The 20047-nt window shown below is 39.0% G+C and overlaps 1 protein-coding gene across 1 annotated transcript in view; it reads right to left on the reverse strand.

Annotated features, from left to right (window-relative positions):
* Positions 1–20047, reverse strand: part of EXOC4 (exocyst complex component 4) — a 715182-nt gene that overhangs the window by 636159 nt on the left and 58976 nt on the right. The window contains exon 5 of the mRNA XM_080931809.1: positions 15827–15936. Within this exon, the coding sequence (XP_080787935.1) occupies positions 15827–15936 (110 nt within the window). The remainder of the gene's footprint in view (positions 1–15826; positions 15937–20047) is intronic.

The following is a 20047-nucleotide window of genomic DNA, read 5'->3' on the forward strand; positions in this document are numbered from 1 at the left end:
ACACCTCCTAAACTACAGACACATATCCTTACCTGGTACTACATATAAAAAGTTTCTCTAAATAGATCAGAGCAGGAAGCATAAGATCGAGATGATACAACTCATAAGCAGAGGTCAAAAGCCTCAGAAATGCATTGGACAAGCACTTCCTACAAAGGACAGTAAACACACGTGAAAAAGGGAAGACAGATGGGACTTAATCAAAAGTTGAGCAAAGTTCCACAATGGACAGCCAACATAATAAAAAGAATATCTATTTTCAAACACAAGAAAGTACTGGAAATTCATATCTCTGAAGAAGAGTTAATATCTAAAATAAGAAACACAATTTGATAATAAGAGAACAAATAACCCAATTACAAAGTAGGCAAAGGACATGAGTAAACATTTTTCAAAGATGGCAAACAAACAGGCAATAAGCACATAAAAAGATGTTCAACATCACTAATCATTAGGGAAATGCAAATTAAAAACTACAATCAGATATAACCTCAGACCAATTAAGATGTCTGCTATGAGAAAGGAAAACAGAAAATGACAAGTGTGAAGAGACAGAGCACATGTGTACTGTTGATAAGAACAAACATGCATAACTGTAGTGAAAACATGTGCCTCTTCCTCAGAAAAGGAAAAAGCAATGATCACCATATGATCCAGCATCTCCACTTCTGGATACACATTCCGAAGACCAAACAGGGCTGTAAAGAAAATGTTTACAGCATAACACTTTTGCCCTGCCATAACCTAGAGGCAACCCAAGTGTCCATCAACACATGAGTGGACAGACACATCTAGCATCTAAGCAATGCAAGTGTTCAGCCTTGAGGAGGAAGGACAGTCTGACACGTTACAATTAGACTTGACCTTCACAGATTATGCTGAGCACAATGTGCAAGTCACAAACTACGAGCACTGTGATTCCAATGATACGAAGTGTACAGGGCAGTCAAATTCCCAGAAACAGCGAGATCAACACTAGCTTCCAGGAGAAAGAGAGGAGGAAAAGCAAAGCTGCTGCATAACAGGTACAGACGTTCGGTTCTGAAGGCTGACAAGCAGCTCAGCACTGCACACACACCGCTGACCTTACAAACTGTGATGACGGGAACTCATAGGATTTAAGCAGAAAACACCCTACACAGATTTAACTCCGAATTTGGCTTCCCTTTTCAATTTACTGGATCAAAGCGCTGCCAAGAGTATGACAACAGATACTCAGATTTTCCTTGTACTCCTGCTAGAGTAATTTCCAAAAGATATGCTGAAGTGAAAACACCAAACTATAGAGAGTTTGGAGAAGAAAGAAAGGCCATGAGAACAGATACGTTTGACTAATTGTTTGTTTTTAAAAAAAAGATAAAGGAGAAATGAAAAGGGATTAGCAAAGAGACATAAGAGCTAGTGATGACTGGAGAAGAGACACACACCTGAGTACTTTTAGACAGTTGGGATGTTTAGTGTACAGATCGTGTGACTATAAAATAAACAAAGGTATATGAGAGAAACCATGATCTAAAGGAACAGTGGTGAAATAAAAAGTAACTTCAAATGTTTGCAAACACTGCATGTGAGAGTTTGAATGACAGTCCCCATGGGGCAGAACTTCGAACACTTGGCCATGTGGTGGCACTATTAGGTAGCTGTACATGTGACCTTGCTGGAGAAAGTGTCACTGGAGCCCTGCTTAAGTATCAACACTACTGCCATTCCTAGTTTGCTGTCTACATTTCCGGTTTGGGGCTCAGGATATAAGCTCTCGATGCTCCATTCACCATGACTACCAGCTGCCACACTTCCTCACTATGATAGTGACTCTTGTACCTCTGGACCTGAAGCCGAACACCCTTCCTTCTCTAAGTTTTCTTTATCTTAGTGTTTATCACACCAATACAAAAGTAATGCATACACACTCTAAGCCATATGTCTTGTGATACAAGAGACTCCTAATGACATACTGCTATACCTACTTACCAGTGCCTCGCTCAACCACTATCAACTAGATTCAGGCAGTCAATGAGAGTGTGCAGAGAATGAGAGACTCTGAAGGACTCAATCCTAAATGAATGTCCTCACCAAGCCCAGTACCTCTGCCTAGGCAGAAGAGGAGGCAATTACATGACCTGAAGGATGGATGGCTCCCAGTGAACAGTGCCATCCAAACACTGAACAAATGCACATATCAACTCACAGAGACGATGGCAGAATGCACAAGACCTGCACAAGGTCAAGCCAGATACGATCCGAGCACTGAAAGGCAAGTGGTACCAACCCTAACCAAAATGCTAGTTGCAATTTATACACTAGAAAAGAAAAAGTTTTCTCCAATAGAGTGTCACTGGGTAGGTGTATCAACCACACTCCAAATAAGCCCCACAAAATACACTCCATAGTTTTCCTTTTTTTCTTTTTTTTGGCTCCTTGTTTTACTTTGCTGGGGCATTTTTTCTTCTTGTTGTTGGTTATCTTATAGGTCTTAGGATTGTTTTGATTTTGACCTTCATTATTATGGGTTGCATTTGGGTTTTGGCTTTGTTTGAAGACAGAGGGAAAGAAAGAATGAACATAAAATTGAGCAAATGGGGAAGTAAAAAATGAACATGATGCAAATATATGCTATAAAAAAAAACACTTTGCAAATAAATAAATAAAATTTTAAAAAGTAATACATTCTCTAAGCCATATAACATAATAAAACCCCTTACATTAAAGTCAGTAAGTTTGTTTTCACTGTCATGAATTGATTTTCATATGAATTTTGCAATTAACTTACACATATATTATCATATGAATAATTAAAATGTAAAATAGGTACCTTACCATTGTAGATATAAGAAAAGGAAAAGTTATAATTGCAGTGAGCTTATTTCAATTATAATTGAACTCATGCTTTAATATAAATGTATATACACAAACAAAGAGATAAATACAGATCTGTGTGTATATATATATTTACATATGTGCACATGTACACATATACATGTAAATATAAACATACAACACACACATATATATGTAATATATATGAATCTATATGTGTGTGTGTATATATATATATATATATATATATATATATATTCATAATAGTTATGCTCTTTAATTTTGTCATCAAGACAAGGAACCACAGTTCCTTAGAGAGACTGCTAATTGGCAGATAAGGACAGGGTAAATAGGAGGTAAACTGCAAATGACTTGCACTTCTGGAATGTAAGAAAGAATTAAAACCATGATGATGGCATTTACTTAAAAGCTGAGTGAGTGAATGAATGAATGAATAAATGAATGAATGAATGAAGGCTGGGAGACGATACTTTGTCTCTACAGAATTCTATTTCTTCATGAACTATGACAAGAGAAAAATATAGATTTGAAAATTATCTTTTAAAAGTTCAGACAAGAATTAGATTGGAATAAATGCTACATATGAAACAATAAGGAAAAATGGCAATGGTAAAGATAAAATACCTCTGTCGCATATACAGGAGTTACTGTAAGATTAATCTTAAAGTCTAAAAGACTTTCTAAAATACAGTGTACATCCAATATAAGTAGAAAATGAGTCACTAAAAGAGGGGTGTGAAGAGATGACTCATAGGTACAATTCAGCCAGTATGAGCTGGAATCCCCGTCACCTACACAAGAGCTAGAAGTGCCCTCCCAGGTGTTTTAATCACAGCAATGGAATGGGGAAGGAGTGGAACAGACTAATGACCTGGAACACACTGTGCTGTAACAAACTTAGCTGAGATGGATGGATGGATGGATGGATGGATGGATGGATGGATGAATGGATGGATGGATGGATGGATGGATGGTGGGTGAATGGATGGATAGATGGATGGATGGATAAATGAATTGATAAATGGATGGTTGGTTGGATGGATGGATGGATGGATGGATGGATGGATGGATGGATGGATGGATGAATGGATTGATAAATGGATGGTTGGTTGGATGAATGGATGGATGGATGGTGATGGATGGATGGATGTGACGGACGGACGGATGGATGGACGGACGGATGGATGGCTTGGCCCAGAAAGTGGCACTATTTGAAAGTGTGACCTTGTTGAAGTAGGTGTGTCACTGTGGGCATGGGCTTAAGGACCCTTGTCCTAGGCTCACAGCCAACCACTGGACTGAGCATGAGGTCCCCAAAGGAGGAGTTAGACAAAGGACTGAAGGAGCTGAAGGGATTTGCAACCCCATAGGAGGAACAACAATATCAACCAACCTGACCCTCCCCACCCCAGAGCTCCCAGGGACTAAACCACCAACCAATGAGCACTCATGGAGTGACACATGGCTCCAGGTGCATATGTAGCAGAGTGGGAGGAGAGGCCCTTGGGTCCTGTGAAAGCTGCCCCAGAGTAGGGAAATGCCAGGAAAGGAAGGCAGAAGTGGGTGGGTGGGTGGGGGAGCACCCTCATAGAAGCAAAGGGAGGAGGAATGGGATAGAGGGTTCTGGAGAGGAAATCAGAAAGGAGAATAACATTTAAAAGGTAAATAAATAAAATATCAAAAAAAAAAAGACCTTTGTCCTAGCTGCCTGAATGCCAGTATTCTCCTAGCAGCCTTCATTTGAAAATATAGAACTCTCAGCTCCTCCTGCACCATGCCTGCCTGGATGCTGCCATGCTTCCTGCTTGATGATATAGACTGAGCCTCAGAATCTGTAAGGCAGCCCCAATAAAATGTTGTTCTTTGTGAGAGTTGCCTTGGTCATGGTGCGTGTTCACAGCAGGAAAACCCTAAGACACCATCTACAAGGAAAAGGAGCTTTCATTATCTTCAACCAGTGGCAAGCAAGGAAAAAAGGTGAATGTACCTCCGCTTAATCACCGACCATGTACACACAAAGGCTGTTAGGTTAAACAGCCACAAAGGCTCATGTGTTTGAATGCCTAATGCCCGGCTGTTGGCACTATCTAGGTAAGCTGTGAAAAGGAGGCATGAGCTTCAGGTGGGAAGGCTGGGGTGTGGGTCACATCTGGCAGGACTCCGAAGCTACAGTCAAAAGTCACTTGCAACCATGATCTCTACATCCTGATCAACCAAGATGTGAATAAGCCATACTGCAAGCTCCTGTGGTCACAAACCAGGCCTTTGCCATCTACCGTGTCTTCTCATCACATTAGACTGTACCATCTGAAACTGTGATTGAGTGGATGGACAGATAAATGGATGGATGGACAGACAGAATAATGATGAGTTCCACATTTTATGAAAAACGTTGTATCAAAGGCATAAAATGCAGACCAATAGAAGAGGACACTCAAAATCCTGGTCCCTGTCCCCAGGTACAAGTATGCATACATGTGCACACCTACATGTAGAAAGCCACACACAAATAAAAAGAGTAAATAATCTTATTAGTGATACATATTAGAAACATATCCATTACAATCAACACTTTTTCCATCACTCAAAATTATGCTATATATTTCCTGCCAAGTAAAACTTTTTATTGATTCTTTGTAAGTTTCAGATCATACATCTCAATCCCACTCTTCTCCCTGTTCCTTCCTATCTGTCCTCTGCCCTTACAATGCCCCCAGAAATGAAAACAGATGTCACAAATAATAAATGAATGAAGCATAGAAAACATCTTGTCCTGGAAGCTGCAGCTTTGGGCAAACACTCCAGCAGTTCACAGATGAGGTAGATGCTGGGACTGGGCCTTCTCAAAGCCCGGGATCTGGGCCTGGATAGTAGCTGAGTTTATCAACCCACCTGCTCTCCCACACCCCCACCACCAGGGCAAGCTCTCCAGCTGCCCAGCTAGCTCACCCAATGCTCAGCTCTCAGGTGCTCACCCACGACCCATACCCAGGCCCCTAGAGACAGCCCACTGTGCTGTGCAGTGCTGGGGTAGGCTCACTCCCTGAGTGCTACAACTTGCTAGGAGCTGGACCAGCTCTCCAGTTCTTACAACCTTACACCAGCTCTACAAACTGCCTCAAGTGGAACATGAAATTTTTCAAGCCTCCCAGGAGTATAACAAAACAGAAAATATAACAGAAAAAATTCATTCAAAGCAATCAATAAAAACAAATAAAGAACTCCAGGAGCACCTAATAAAAAGATGAGCAACACACTTAAGATCTATAAAATTAAATGAAGTTATCTCAAGTTTATGGATGGGAAGACACATTTTCCCTAATTCTATAAATTAAATTAATTACTGGTCAAAATCCTAAGAGACTCTTAATAGAAACTTACACCCTTGTTCTAAAATGTAGAAAGCGGACAGGACCATAAAAAGCCCTGCTAATTTTGCAGATAAGAAAAAAGTCAATAATTTCATTGCCAGCTATTAAAATAAACAAAACTAAAATCATGAAAGCAGCATGGTATTAGTCCAGAGGGATAATGGTATACTAGAACAAAACACTGGTTGGTTAAAAATCCTTGGGGATCTTTACACTGTATCAATTTTTATATCACCTAAAACTATAATAAAATAAAAAGCCAACTTAAAATATTTTTCAGCTAATAAGCAAAAGGTATATCACTAAATGGTAGAGCATTGATTACTCATAAGAAAACAACAAAAAGTTCCTAATGAATAAAATTTAAAGCATTCCAAATAGCTTTACATACATTCCAATATATACAGTAAAAGTATGAAAACATTCAAGAAATAAAGAACAATTTCAAAACAAGAACTGCATTTGTGATCAAAGAGAAAGGTTGAAAAGTGGGGTAAAAATCTGTCATTCATAAACAAACAGTACTTTTCTATCTAACCAGTTTCAAACCCAGAGAGAAAGCAGTGGCTTTCCCACCCCTAGAATGAACTACAGAAAAGAGCCTGGGCACACAGGAAACTATTCACACCAGCAAAAAGACACTTCACTGCTATGCCGTTTTTATTTTATTTATTTTATGCTGGTGTCTCTGTGACTTGGGTTGCCATTATGACCATTCTGCCTGGCTTAATTTGGGTTTTACTGCTGTGAACACACCATGACCAAGGCAACTCTTATAAGGAAAATATTTAATTGGGGTTGGCTAACAGGATCAGAGGTTCAGTCTATTATCAAGATGGGAGCATGGCAGCATCCAGACAGGTGTGGTGCAGTAAGAGCAAAGTTCTACCTCTTCATCCGAAGGCTGCTAAGAGAAGACTGGCTTCCAGGTAGCTAGAATGAGGGTTTTAAACTCTTTCCTTCAGCAAGGCCATACCTACTCCAACAAGGGCACTTCCAGATAGAGCCACTCCCTGGACCAAGCATATCCAGACCATCACACGCCTTTCTGCACATCAATTCTGTAGTATGCGTCCTCAGCACACTTCCCCTTAATTCCTATTCTAATTGTTTGTTTCCCTAGCCTTCCTCTTTCCATTTCTTAATTATTAATGTCTTTAGTTTTAATAACCTTTGAATTAGTAGCATATCCTACTAGCATCTTAGTGCATTACTATTTTTAACTTTTGGAAATACAGAAGTACTTGATAGCCTTTTCCTACGTTTTGATATCTGGTGTGTTGTCAAGTCATTATTTTTACTGTTATCTGATCATTTCAAAGAGAAAAATGACCAGCAGGACACTTACTTTACAAAGCAAATGAGAAAAGGGAAAAAACTGAAAAACACTTCCATTCTAACATAAAATTTCCAACATATCCAGTAAACCAATGAGCTCTACAAACTTTCATAAAAACTCAGATTGAAATGATGAATGCAATGACAATAACCAATATACATAGCATGTGGAAGACCAAAGCAAGTGGGTAGAGCTATTTTTGTGTTGCACAAAGTCATCAAATCAGTATAAGACATAAAATTCACTATATGTTATTAAAGATAATAATCAATCAAGAAAAAGGACCATTAGGGTTCATGAGATTATTCAGCAGGAAAAGGCACTTGCCACAAAGCCTGCTGACCCAAACTATCTCAGAATCCACTTTATGAAAGAAGAGAATCAACTCTGACCACCACACATGCCATGGTATTCGCATGTTCACACTCCAACAACATATATACATATACAGAGGCAATAAACACACACACACACACACACACACACACATATAAATACATACATTATTTAAAAGAAGATAAAACAATTACAAGTATGTATTCACCAAATGTTGGTGAACTTTATTCACAAAATAAATACTACTCATATAAGGGAACAGATATGTCCAAATATACAAATAGCAGGAGCTTCAATACCAAAGTATTATGTTTGGATAGAACATACAAAGACATTCTAGGCCTAAACAGCATCACAGATCAAATTCACTTCCAGATATCTACAATTTATTCCATCCAACAGCTATGGAAAACAGATTCTAGTCAGCAATCTAAAGAAGTTTCTTCAAAATAAAACACAGTCTGATCCACAAAAACATTATTAACACATACAGAATAAATTCTTATATCTAATAAATTAGAACATCATGAAAAAAAACCTAGAAGCCAATAACAAGAGGAACCATTTAAACACACAGAGATTAATTAATACATTCATGAATAATTCATGAGTCATTGAAGAAATCAGAGAAAAAAATTTAAATTCCTGGAATCAACTGAAAACAAAACTACAACTTATCAAATCTTTTGAAACATATTAAAGGCAGTTCTAAGAGATGGTTTATAGCTATGCGATCTTACATTAAAAAGTAAGAGAGACAACAAACCAAAAACCAAAAACATACCTTAAGGTTTAGAAACAAGAGAATAAACCAAGCCTGAAATAAATAGACAGAAAAAAATACAGAAAAGGGGAAATTTTAATGAAGTGGAGAATAAAGTATAAACATTAAGAAGCAATGAAACACAGTTATAGGGAAAGAAAAAGAAAAATCTCAAAGAATATAATTAGGAGCAAAACAGGGAGCATTACCACAGATACTAATAAAATCCTAAAAAATAATTATAGAATTCTTTGAAATCCTAAATTTAAAAAAGAAAAAAAATTCCAGAAGAAAGTCTTAATATAAATGACTTACAAAAATTAAGAAAAAAAGAAGAAAAACAATAGGCTAATAACTAAGAATGAGGTTCAAGTAGCAAGAGCTTCCCAATAAATATCTGAATTCACTGCTCAAGGATGTTAATGAACTCTCATGAATGCCCTTCAGACTATTTCATTACAAAAACAAGGAAAAGGAATATTTCTGAACTCATTCTACAATGGCAGAACTATGCTGGCAATACCATATAATGACAAAATAAAAACAAAATAAATATAAGTTGATTACAGACACAAAATTTATCAATAAAACTCTTGCAAATCAAAATCAAGAACACATTAAGAAGTGTATGTTACAACCGGGTTTGTTTTATGAAAAGATGGTTTTAACATATGCAAACCAGTAAGTGTAAAAAAGTCATGGGATTATCTCAAAACATGCAGAAAACCCTTTGGCAAAGTTCAACATGAGAAAGCCCTAGAGGAGCAGTAAAGCAAGAAATGGCAAGCCTATAGCTTATACTATACTGAATAAGGGAAAAGTAAAACCATGTCCTTTAAAATCAAGCACTAAACAAGGATGTCCACATGTTCCTGCATATTTAAATTAATTCTTGATTTTTTCAGCTAAAGAAAGAGATGAAGGAACACAGATGGGAAAGCAAGAAGCAAAAAGTACTCCTGTTTACAAAACCTCACTATCCTACACTTAAAGGACCCTAAAAGTCCACAAGAAAATATTTATATCAGATGCTTCCAGCAGAATACAAAGTCGCAGAGTCGCAGGATACAAAGTAACCATACAAAATTCAGTATCTCTTATACACACCAATACCAAATATACTAAAACAGAAATCAAAGTTTACAATATTCAATACAAGTAGAAGGAAAATGTGAATAAATGTACCCAAGGAGGTAAAAGAGTTCTTCAATAAAGAAAAGAAAACTTTAAGAAATTGATGAATACACATGAAATGGAAAAACATCCCAAGTTCATATATTAGTAAGATTTCTAATGTAAAAATGAAGGTACTAACAAAGCAACCTACAGATTCAAAACAATCTCCATCAAATTTCCAATTATACTCTTCGAAGAAGTTATAAAAAAAATCTTACAAACAAAAACAAACAAACAAAAGACCTAAGAGAAGGGGAAACTCTGGGGATGCCGCAATACCTGACCTCAATTTACACTACAGATCAACAGTAACATAAACAACATAACAGTAGCCCACACTCAATAAAACAGAATAGAGCGTCCATGAATAAACCTACAGGCACCTGATTTTCAAAGAAGGTGAAAAAAAGACACTAACCTAAATTACTCATCAACAAATAGCAAAAATGTTACCACATGAGATGGAGTAGTGCTCAGCCCTAAAGGAGACCAAGATAATGTTCTCTAAAAGAGAAAGGATGGAACAAGCAGTAATCATAATCATATTACATTTTTTTCAAAAAAGGAAAACTCAGAAAGACAATGCCACATTTCCTCTTCTCTCTGCATTCTCTATATACCTATAAGACATGAAAGTGACAGAGGGAAACTCTGTCAGGAGGCAGGAGACAGTGGGAAGGGGCAAAAAGGGGAAAGTAGTGGGGAGCTGAACATGTTCAAACATGTCATGATTTTATGAAAAGGTTAACATGAAACCCATCATTTTGCATAATAGATAGTCCATAATTTACAAAATAGGAAGCAAGTGAAGAAGGAAGTAATTTAACCTAGTAGAACTCATAGGTTAATGGGAGTATTGATCTCTACAATATGAATCATATAATCTCTTCTTAATTATAATATTTGTTGGTAATGTATTTAATTAAATAAAACATGGTTACTAATTTACTATTCTACCAGGCACTGTTGGCATTAGGACAGCTCCTACCTCCTACCAACGATGGCACCACCCACAGGTGACAGGGACCTTGGCTGTTTCCATCACCATGGAAACAGCCAAGCATTCCCAGGATAAACCAGTTCAGAGACCCACCTCCACCTGGGAGCAAATGACTTCACTATCCCCATAAATGATGGAACCCCTCTCCCTTCTCTCTCTTTCTCTCTCCCTCCATCCACCGCCCCTCTTCTCTTGACCCTGTCCTGTCAGTCTATTAAAACCGCGATACATGGAACATGTTGGTTTGGTGTGGTTTGTCCACACACAAGCCGAGAAATCTAATTAACAGGCATCTCATATTTTCATACAATTGTACTAATAACTAATCATAGAAGTCAACACAGGCATTTAATAAGAGTAATACAAAAGGAACTGAGGATAATCCTAACAAAAATCACCCAGACCAAGAGAAACAATGCAATACATGATTGAAATTCCATTGAAGTCCCTCATGTGTCTCAAAGAAACAACAAATAGGTAACTGTAGTGCCTATTAGCAAGGTGCTTGCTGGCCTCTAGGCTCACTAAATACAAGAGGGTCTTCTCAGCTTTCCTCAAAGTACCCCTAAATCTCTCTAGCCCTGGGGCATCCCTTCCCTTCCACACCTTCTCTTCCTGGCAGGTGGTTTCTTGGTTCTTCTCTTGGCTCCCTTCTTGGTCCTCTTGCCTCTCTCTCCTCTTCCCCTCTCATCCTCCCCCTACCTCTCTCACCTTATGGCCCAGTTCAGTCTGTGGGTCATAACTCCTCCCTCACATCTCCAATAAAAACCTGCTCTTCACCCATACTGTTCATTAAGGACAGAAGTAATTTGAAAAGTGTCCTGCTATTTTGGTAAACCAAAACGTCACTGTTTTATACATTTAAGTTCTATAAAGAAGTATTTCGTGTCCTCTTATAGTGAAACATATAGCCCAATACTCCATGTTGAAAGAATTTCTTAAATGTCAAATCTACAATTATTAAAATAAATATTAAGTCTCAGATAAGATTATATGAGGTAGAATTTGCATCATGAAAACAGCAGCAGTGAGAAAAAAATATGTGTGGGAATAAATATTTGCTACAGTCATGATCACAGTGGCCCAATGGGACAATGAATAAAATAAATCAAGAAACCACAATGAAATGCCTGTGCACCCTGAGTGCTTCCTCAGTCTAAATGCTCCAAAGGCACTGTGCCAAATGGAAAGATATACTGGGACTCCAAAAGCTTATACCAACATTTTTACTGTAACTGCTGACTTTTCTCCCAATCTTTCCATCTAATTCTTTAGATGAACTATTACATCTAAATACAACATTAGTTTTCCCATGTGTTACAAAATACTGTAATGACAAGACAGAGGATGGCAATACGCATCCCTTACACAAGAGTGGAACCAGCATGCAGCCAAGTTCCAACCATGACCCTCTTAGGTGAACCTGGAACAAGCACTTAATCTCTGTGGAATCACTTTGTATATTTGTAAAAAGATTTTTGAAATAATAGCTGATTAATATTTTTATATATTAGTAGCATGAGATGTTCATTAAGAAGGAGGAATGCTCATATTTTCTCTTTATTCTACTAGCTTGTTTTACTGATTAACAAGGGCTCATTATATATTCTAGTTGTTTAAACTCCACCAGATAAATAACCAATCTTAGCTATAGACCCTTCTTTCTTTCAGTTCTCCATTATCTTCCCTGATCTTTATTACATGTATAACCTGGTTAACATATAGTAGAAAATCAATGCAATTCCAATTATTTGGCTTTTGACATTCTTTGCTTCTGTCAACCTGTGCTTCAATTTTGAATTCGGTAGGTACTTTACTTAGCTAGGTAACACATGCACACATGTAATCATGTAACCTTACACTGAGGTACAATGATAATCATAATGGGAATAAAAATAGCACCTGTCCTAAAATGGCCTCATAGCACTGTAGTACCCAAGGCAATTCGCAAACATTTCACTTACAAACTATGATAGAAAACTTCTCAAAGAAAAGTCACAATTGCATCTCCAAATAAGGCATCTGCAAAATGACTCATTCACAAGCAATCAGAATTCTCATTTAATTAATAATAACCTGAACATTCTCAGGAATCACCTCCAACCTTAATTTATGGCACCCCAATGGGAAATCCGTTCTGCCTGGGGATTCCCTACTGGAAGTTCCTCTATAAAAGTATCAGTTCTAATGGATTACACCCTCAATCCTACTGTTTCACAAGATGAGAGGGGGCTTTAAGAGCCTATGTTAAATTCCCTGCTGAAAATGTCTATTACTTTCTCAGCTGACTTGCAGAGCACTCCACAAATAGACACTAAAAACTTGCTGATCAGTACCAAGAATTAGACAAATTTCTGCCCTTTATTGTGGTATATTTCATTAGCTACAAGCTTTTATATGTACTTAGTAACATTTTTTTTTATAAATTGAACAATTTTATTTTAAAAAAACAAAAATAAATGTACAGATTTTAAGCATTTTTGCATAAAAGTATATGAATACATTTTTGTCAGTACTTGATTTTTTTAAAGGTTTGATAGTATGCATTAAAATCTTAGTAACATTTTATGTAGTCTTTCAACAATGTATATCTTCTTTGCTTATAAAATCTCTTTTAATAATATAATTCAGATGAACAGAGTTCTAACGACTAGAATGGCAATGACTTAAGAAGATTCACCACATAATTTCAAAACCATCAAATTTTTTACACAAAAAAAATAAGAATAAATCAGTACAGTAAGGAGAATGATGGATCCCAAGGCCTGGGAGTAAGTAGGTCACCTTACATGGCAAAGGAGACTCTACACATGGATATCACTAAAGTTAAAGACTTTTAGCCTGAAGTGACCAGGTAGGATCAATCCTATCTATCACAGGAGGCCTAAGGAAGGAAGAAAGTGAAAATGTGGGTCAGAGAAATACAATAAAGGAATACCAAGCCCTGCTTGGCCACGTAAGGGACAGCATGGTTCCTGCCCCTGAAGCACAGCAAGCAGGGCATGGGCCTGTCATCTTTGCCTTGGGTGAAAGGCTTGTTTGTATAAAGTACACATTCCTCCTACCAGGAATGTCCTCTCTGCCAAGGTTAATGACTCCAGGATAACAGAAACAGCTTGAGTCTGAGAGGTAAGAATGTACCTAATGTCTCAGCAAATGATACAATGCTGTGAGCTTTAGGACAGCCCTTAAGGCTGAGAGAAAGGGCTGAGAGAAAGAATACTGAAAACATGAGTTCAAAACATAATTGCTCAACTATGCAAACTAGAAGGATGCAATATGAATCGTATAAGGAGCTTCACAATCTATAGGAACAGAGGCAGTTGCCTATGAGCTGGCTTGTCAGAAAGATACTAAGGAAGGAGATGAAGAGATTTAGGGAGTGGTGATGGCAGGGCAAGATCCCACCCAGCTGAAGTTTGTCCTTAAAGTTTACAAAGGCAGGCAGATTCCGGAGTTCAAGGTCAGTCTGGGACCGATAGAGTTTAGGTCCAGGCCCAGGCCCAGCAGAAATGGTAATTTCAGGGCTGGCCAGTGATTGCAAGTCTCTTTCCTAGAAGAGAAGGGCTAGAGTCTTAGGCTGCAGATTTATGGGATAATCAAAAGGAAACCTGGAGTAATGACTGGATTGATATGTTAAATAGAAAACTAGGCTTTTGATCTGAAGAGAGGAGCTACCCAGAGAGTTTTTAGAATAGCAGGAGAAAGCTGTCTCTAAAAGTGCAGCCTGAAAAGCTGTGTCAGGCAGAACAAAAAGAGAGACAGCAATCTGGAAAGCCATCTCAAGCAGAACAGAGGCCCTCAGCTTGGTCCCAGGATGTGGCTTCCAGTAGTTTGTTTTCACCACTCCTGGACATCCTCCTCCTCAGAATCCCTGTCCAAGTCAAGGCAGGTCCTTAGCAAGGGAAAAAGCATCTAGCTCCATTGTTGGTTTTGAACAAAGACAAAGAAACCTTGTAAGGTGACAGGTGATAAACTCCAGAACCTGACAAAGACAAGGAAAAAGAGTTCCCCAGAACCTTCAATAAGAAGCATGGCCCTGTGGATGCTTTGATTTGGGCCCTATGAGATTTCTATTATGTTTTGTTTTTTGTTTTGTTTTTAATAACAGTCTCATGTAGCCTAGCTGGCCTCAAAATCTCTTTGTACCTGGGCTGACCTTGAACTCCTGACCCTCCCACTTTCATGCCCTGAGTGCTAGGATGTACTGCACAGGCTTATGTACCTAAGTTTGAGTAGATACTATCACCAGGCACAGTAGCACACACCTAAACAAACAGCTGCTCCTGGGAAGCTAAGACAGGAGGACTCAAACAGTGAGTCCACTTCTGACTACACAAAAATACCCTCCTCAAAAAAAGATACAATGAAAACAAAAAGAAAACCTCAGGAACAGCAGGAGGACTCAGCAGTTGATTAGTCTGTAGCCTACAGATGCCAAGGCCAGAATCCTTGTGTGCAAGAAAAAAAACATCTTTGAAACTGTCCTCATGACAGTGGATAATTACCAAACTTTATTCGATCCCTAAAAAAAAAAAACAACTAAAGTCTAATGCTCCCTTATTCAAGCAAGCAGCCTGGTCACCTCTGATCAACGTTACTTCTCTTTAGCTCTTGTCAGTCAGCTTGAAATCAAGTTCCAATGAAAGAAACCTGTCTGACGTGTTCATTATAAATGGCTTAGACTCATTTCTATTTTTATGCCATTTGATATCAACAGGAGCAATAAAAATTATAACCAAAAAGAAAAGCATACATTCTACCAAAGAGCATTCAAATGCAAGCTTAGAAAACAGTACCACTGAAATAAAATGTACTCAAAGCTGGAATCTGCAGACAAGCCAGTGAGCTGCCAGTTTTCACCCTCAATAATGCAACAGGTCCTCCTAGTGACTTTATATCTATTTCCTGTGAGGGTCTCAAAGGCACAGCACAGGCTATCATAGAACTTTGCATGCCTTTCTAATATACAAGGACTGAGGCATATAATAAAAGCAACTTACCACTTGAGCCTCCAGCAGTAGAATACTGAGTAGCATCAAGGAATTTTCGTGGAGTAGGGATGTTTGAAACATCCATCAGAGGACCTGGAGAGGCATCTTTGCCATGAGAACTGTGGGGAAAGCAAGCAGCAGTTACTACTTTCTCCAAGACCAACTGAAGTCCCATTTAGTGCCCAAAACTCTACCTCACAAGTACATTAATAATGCAGCAGTTGCCACAGCTGGAGGTTTATAGATGTCCTCTAAGAGTCCCAACTGTTTACCAGAGTTATTATAAGGATATTGTGGACTGTCTAAATGATCATCTCATAATAAAATTATGCCAAGCAACCATGTGAACTCCTTTCTACATGAAGCAAAGATTTCTTATGAGTAAATAAAGCTGCAGTAACATGATGACAACTATAAACTTATGTTCTTCAAGATCACTTTTTACTTACTTTTCAGTTTACTCCTATTCAGTCACTGTCTTTAAAATATACTCAGAACTTTTGACAAGTCAAGAATCACTATAAAGGTTGACTTTTAAGACTTTCTCAGAAAAGACTTACTTATTCAGCACTACTATTTCAGTAAACCCTAGTCCCTAATTTGAAGCCACTAAAATAAACAAGTGGCTCAGAGAAGACATAAAGGTAATAAATGGCATAGTGCCTGGGAATGTCAAAGCAAGTATAGCTTGGGCCCTGGCCACAGCAAACTGAATCCTGAATCATCTAACCATACTGCCTAGACAGCAGTAGTTTCTCTGAGTCCAACACAAACTACAGTTCTCACTTTCTTCCATTCCAAAACACAATAATAGTAATAGATCATTCACAAACTGATTCTTTTGAGGGAGAGAAGGCACAAGAGAAGGGAAGAACCAAGCCCACAAGAAAGACTTCTGACAAGATGGAGGAGAAATCCAATTGAGAAGAACATTTAAACCAATGGTTTTCAACTTTCCTAAAGCTAAGACTCTTTAATGCAGTTCTTCATGTTGTGGTGGCCCCCCAATCATAAAATTATTTTTGTTACTACTTTATAACTGTAATTTTGCTACTGCTAAGAATTGTAATATAAATATGCAGAATATCTACTACACCATCCCTGTGAAAGATCAGTTAATTTCCAAAGGGGTAGCAACCCACATACCACTAATCTAGACCCTCCCAGCCTCTTCCCATAACACTTCTGTAACAAAAGCACTATGTTTAAGTGTTACACATATTTTCCCTTTCCTTTTCCTCCTTTACAATGGTAGAAATCAAACCCCTGCTACATAAAAGAATATTACCTCTGAGCTACACCCCTGCATTTCTAACAGTCAGTATTATTTCAGAAATGTTTGGAAAAAAACATTGTTAAAGAATAAAATTGTCACTTATACTAACACTACTTTTATTCCATGATATCGATGTATGATCCATTATCCCAGGAATGGCAGATAATATGGGAGTCACTAACTTCTCCATTTTCACTAAGGTGAGTGGGGATTGTTACCCAGATAATTTCTGTAATATATTAGTAGTTGGCACTGTGCTCAGTGTTGACTAGAAAGTGTGACTAAGATAAAGCAAACATCACACACTCTAGTAGATATATAAGTAGTAGAAAATGAACTGGGATAGTATTTCCAATTAAGTCTTCTCTGTGGAAATAAAACATCATGTTTTCATGTTTATAATTACCTAAATCATCCTAAGTAAATCCAATCATCTATATGTTCAATAAACTGTTGTTCATTGTTATTTTGATGTTTTTTGAAACAAGGTCCTATGTAGTAAGAGTTTTGGTTTCTTTAAAAAACCAGTTATGTCATATGAGTATGTTTTTCTTTCAATCTTCTCATCTGTGGGATATGGGGCTGCTTCAGATTGTCCACAGTATTTAACTGAGATTGTCCTGAGCTTGTGGGGGGAAGGGGATGATTTTTGCCAGCTGTTGATAGTTTAATTCTGGGAACTCAGGAAAGGGTATAAAGGAGAGAGCCCTAGAGGGCCTATAGCAGCTGCTGCTCCATGCTGCTGTGCTGCTCCCTGCTGTTGAGCTGCTCCCTGCTGCTGAGCTGCTCCCTGCTGCTGTGCTGCTCCCTGCTGCTGTGCTGCTGCTCCCTGCAACTGAGCTGCTCCCTGCTGCTGTGCTGCTCCCTATTGCTGTGCTGCTCCCTGCTGCTGAGCTGCTCCCTACTGCTGCGCTGCTTCCTGCTGCTGTGCTGCTCCCTGCTGCTGTGCTGCTCCCTACTGCTGTGCTGCTCCCTGCTGCTGAGCTGCTCCCTGCTGCTGTGCTGCTGCTCCCTGCAACTGAGCTGCTCCCTGCTGCTGTGCTGCTGCTCCCTGCAACTGAGCTGCTCCCTGCTGCTGTGCTGCTCCCTGCAGCTGTGCTGCTCCCTGCTGCTGAGCTGCTCCCTGCAGCTGTGCTGCTCCCTGCAGCTGTGCTGCTCCCTGCTGCTGTGCTGCTCCCTGCTGCTGTGCTGCTCCCTGCTGCTGAGCTGCTCCCTGCTGCTGTGCTGCTCCCTGCTGCTGTGCTGCTCCCTGCTGCTGTGCTGCTCCCTGCTGCTGCGCTGCTCCCTGCTGCTATGCTGCTCCCTGCTGCTGAGCTGCTCCCTGCTGCTGAGCTGCTCCCTACTGCTGTGCTGCTCCCTGCTGCTGTGCTGCTCCCTGTTGCTGTGCTGCTCCCTGCAGCAGAGCTGCTCCCTGCAGCTGTGCTGCTCCCTGCTGCTGTGCTGCTCCCTGCAGCTGTGCTGCTCCCTGCAGCTGAGCTGCTCCCTGCATTTGCTAATGCTGGGTTGCTGGAATTCTGAAAATTCTGGATGGTGAAGATTAGACTTGCCCCAAGGACCTTGACAACCCAAATCAGCAGAAAGTAAGCTTAATCAACAGGGAGTAGGCATAGGGGTCTACATCCTCTTTCTCTTCTAACACTTTCTCTCTTACCAAGTGTTGGGAAGTTGGAAGAAATTAGGGTGCAATAGGGTTAAAAGGAAAGTAGAGAAATAAGAACCTCATAAAATAGCATTTTTTAAAAATGTGCCAACAGTCCTACTATGTAGCTAACCTCAAACTCGAGTTCCTGCCTTAGCCTCTAAAGCACCAAGTTATAGTCATGTATACCATGTCTCTTTGAACTCTCAATTTTTTTCTCTTAACTCTTCTGCTACCTTCATAGTATTCCCAACAAGATGAGGTCTGCACACATCCCTAGTCCCCAGATATGCAGTCCATAGAAACAAGATAATCATTGGGAGATACAGTGCAGCTACTGAGCAATTTTGAAAAAGTTAATTTCACCTATAAGTGACAGGAAAATTATATACATAATTTATAAATATTTAAAAAACTGGAGGAGTTATGTGTATAGTAGAATAAATAAAAATATCAATGAGCAGGAAAACAGAGTTTTATGTATAGCTGGAATACTGCCTGTCACTTCTAAAAATAAACAAGTACAAGTTGTGCCTGTGTGGATGCTGGTACACACTGAGAGTGTAATGGATGCCTTGTGCAGAGGCTGGTACACACTGAGAGTGTAATGGATGCCTTGTGCAGAGGCTGGTACACACTGAGAGTGTAATGGATGCCTTGTGCAGAGGCTGATACACACTGAGAGTGTAAAGGATGCCTTGTGCAGAGGCTGGTACACACTGAGAGTGTAATGGATGCCTTGTGCAGAGGCTGGTACACACTGAGAGTGTAAAGGATGCCTTGTGCAGAGGCTGGTACACACTGAGAGTGTAATGGATGCCTTGTGCAGAGGCTGGTATAGACAAAATTCTACTCAGACAGATGACAAAGAATTGACTTTTGGACCATCATCTACAAGTATTTTCTCAATAAAACCTAAAATTTTGTTTCTGAAAGATACAGGGTAATAAATGGCTTGCTACTTAAAAAACTTAGCTGCTAAACTTTATAATCAAAGCCAGAAGTACCTTCAAATGCCAACAAATTTTAATAAAATCAATTTATTAAAAACTACATTTACATGTACTATACTTCCTCCCTCCCTCCTTCTAACCCTTTCTCTCTTTCCCTCCGTCCCTTCCCCACCTCCGTCCCTCCGTCCCCCACACCCCCCTCTCTCTCTCACAGACACACACACACTTTCTCTTAGGCTTTGATTTTATCCTCTGTGAACACTAATTCAAAAGCAAGTCGGCAAGTACCTCTGGAAATAATATTTAGGGTTTCCCTTCAACTTCTTTTTATCTGGTGTTTTCTGAGACCATCCAGCTGTCCT

Source organism: Micromys minutus (assembly GCF_963924665.1).
Source record: "Micromys minutus genome assembly, chromosome: 18".
NCBI lineage: Eukaryota > Metazoa > Chordata > Mammalia > Rodentia > Muridae > Micromys > Micromys minutus.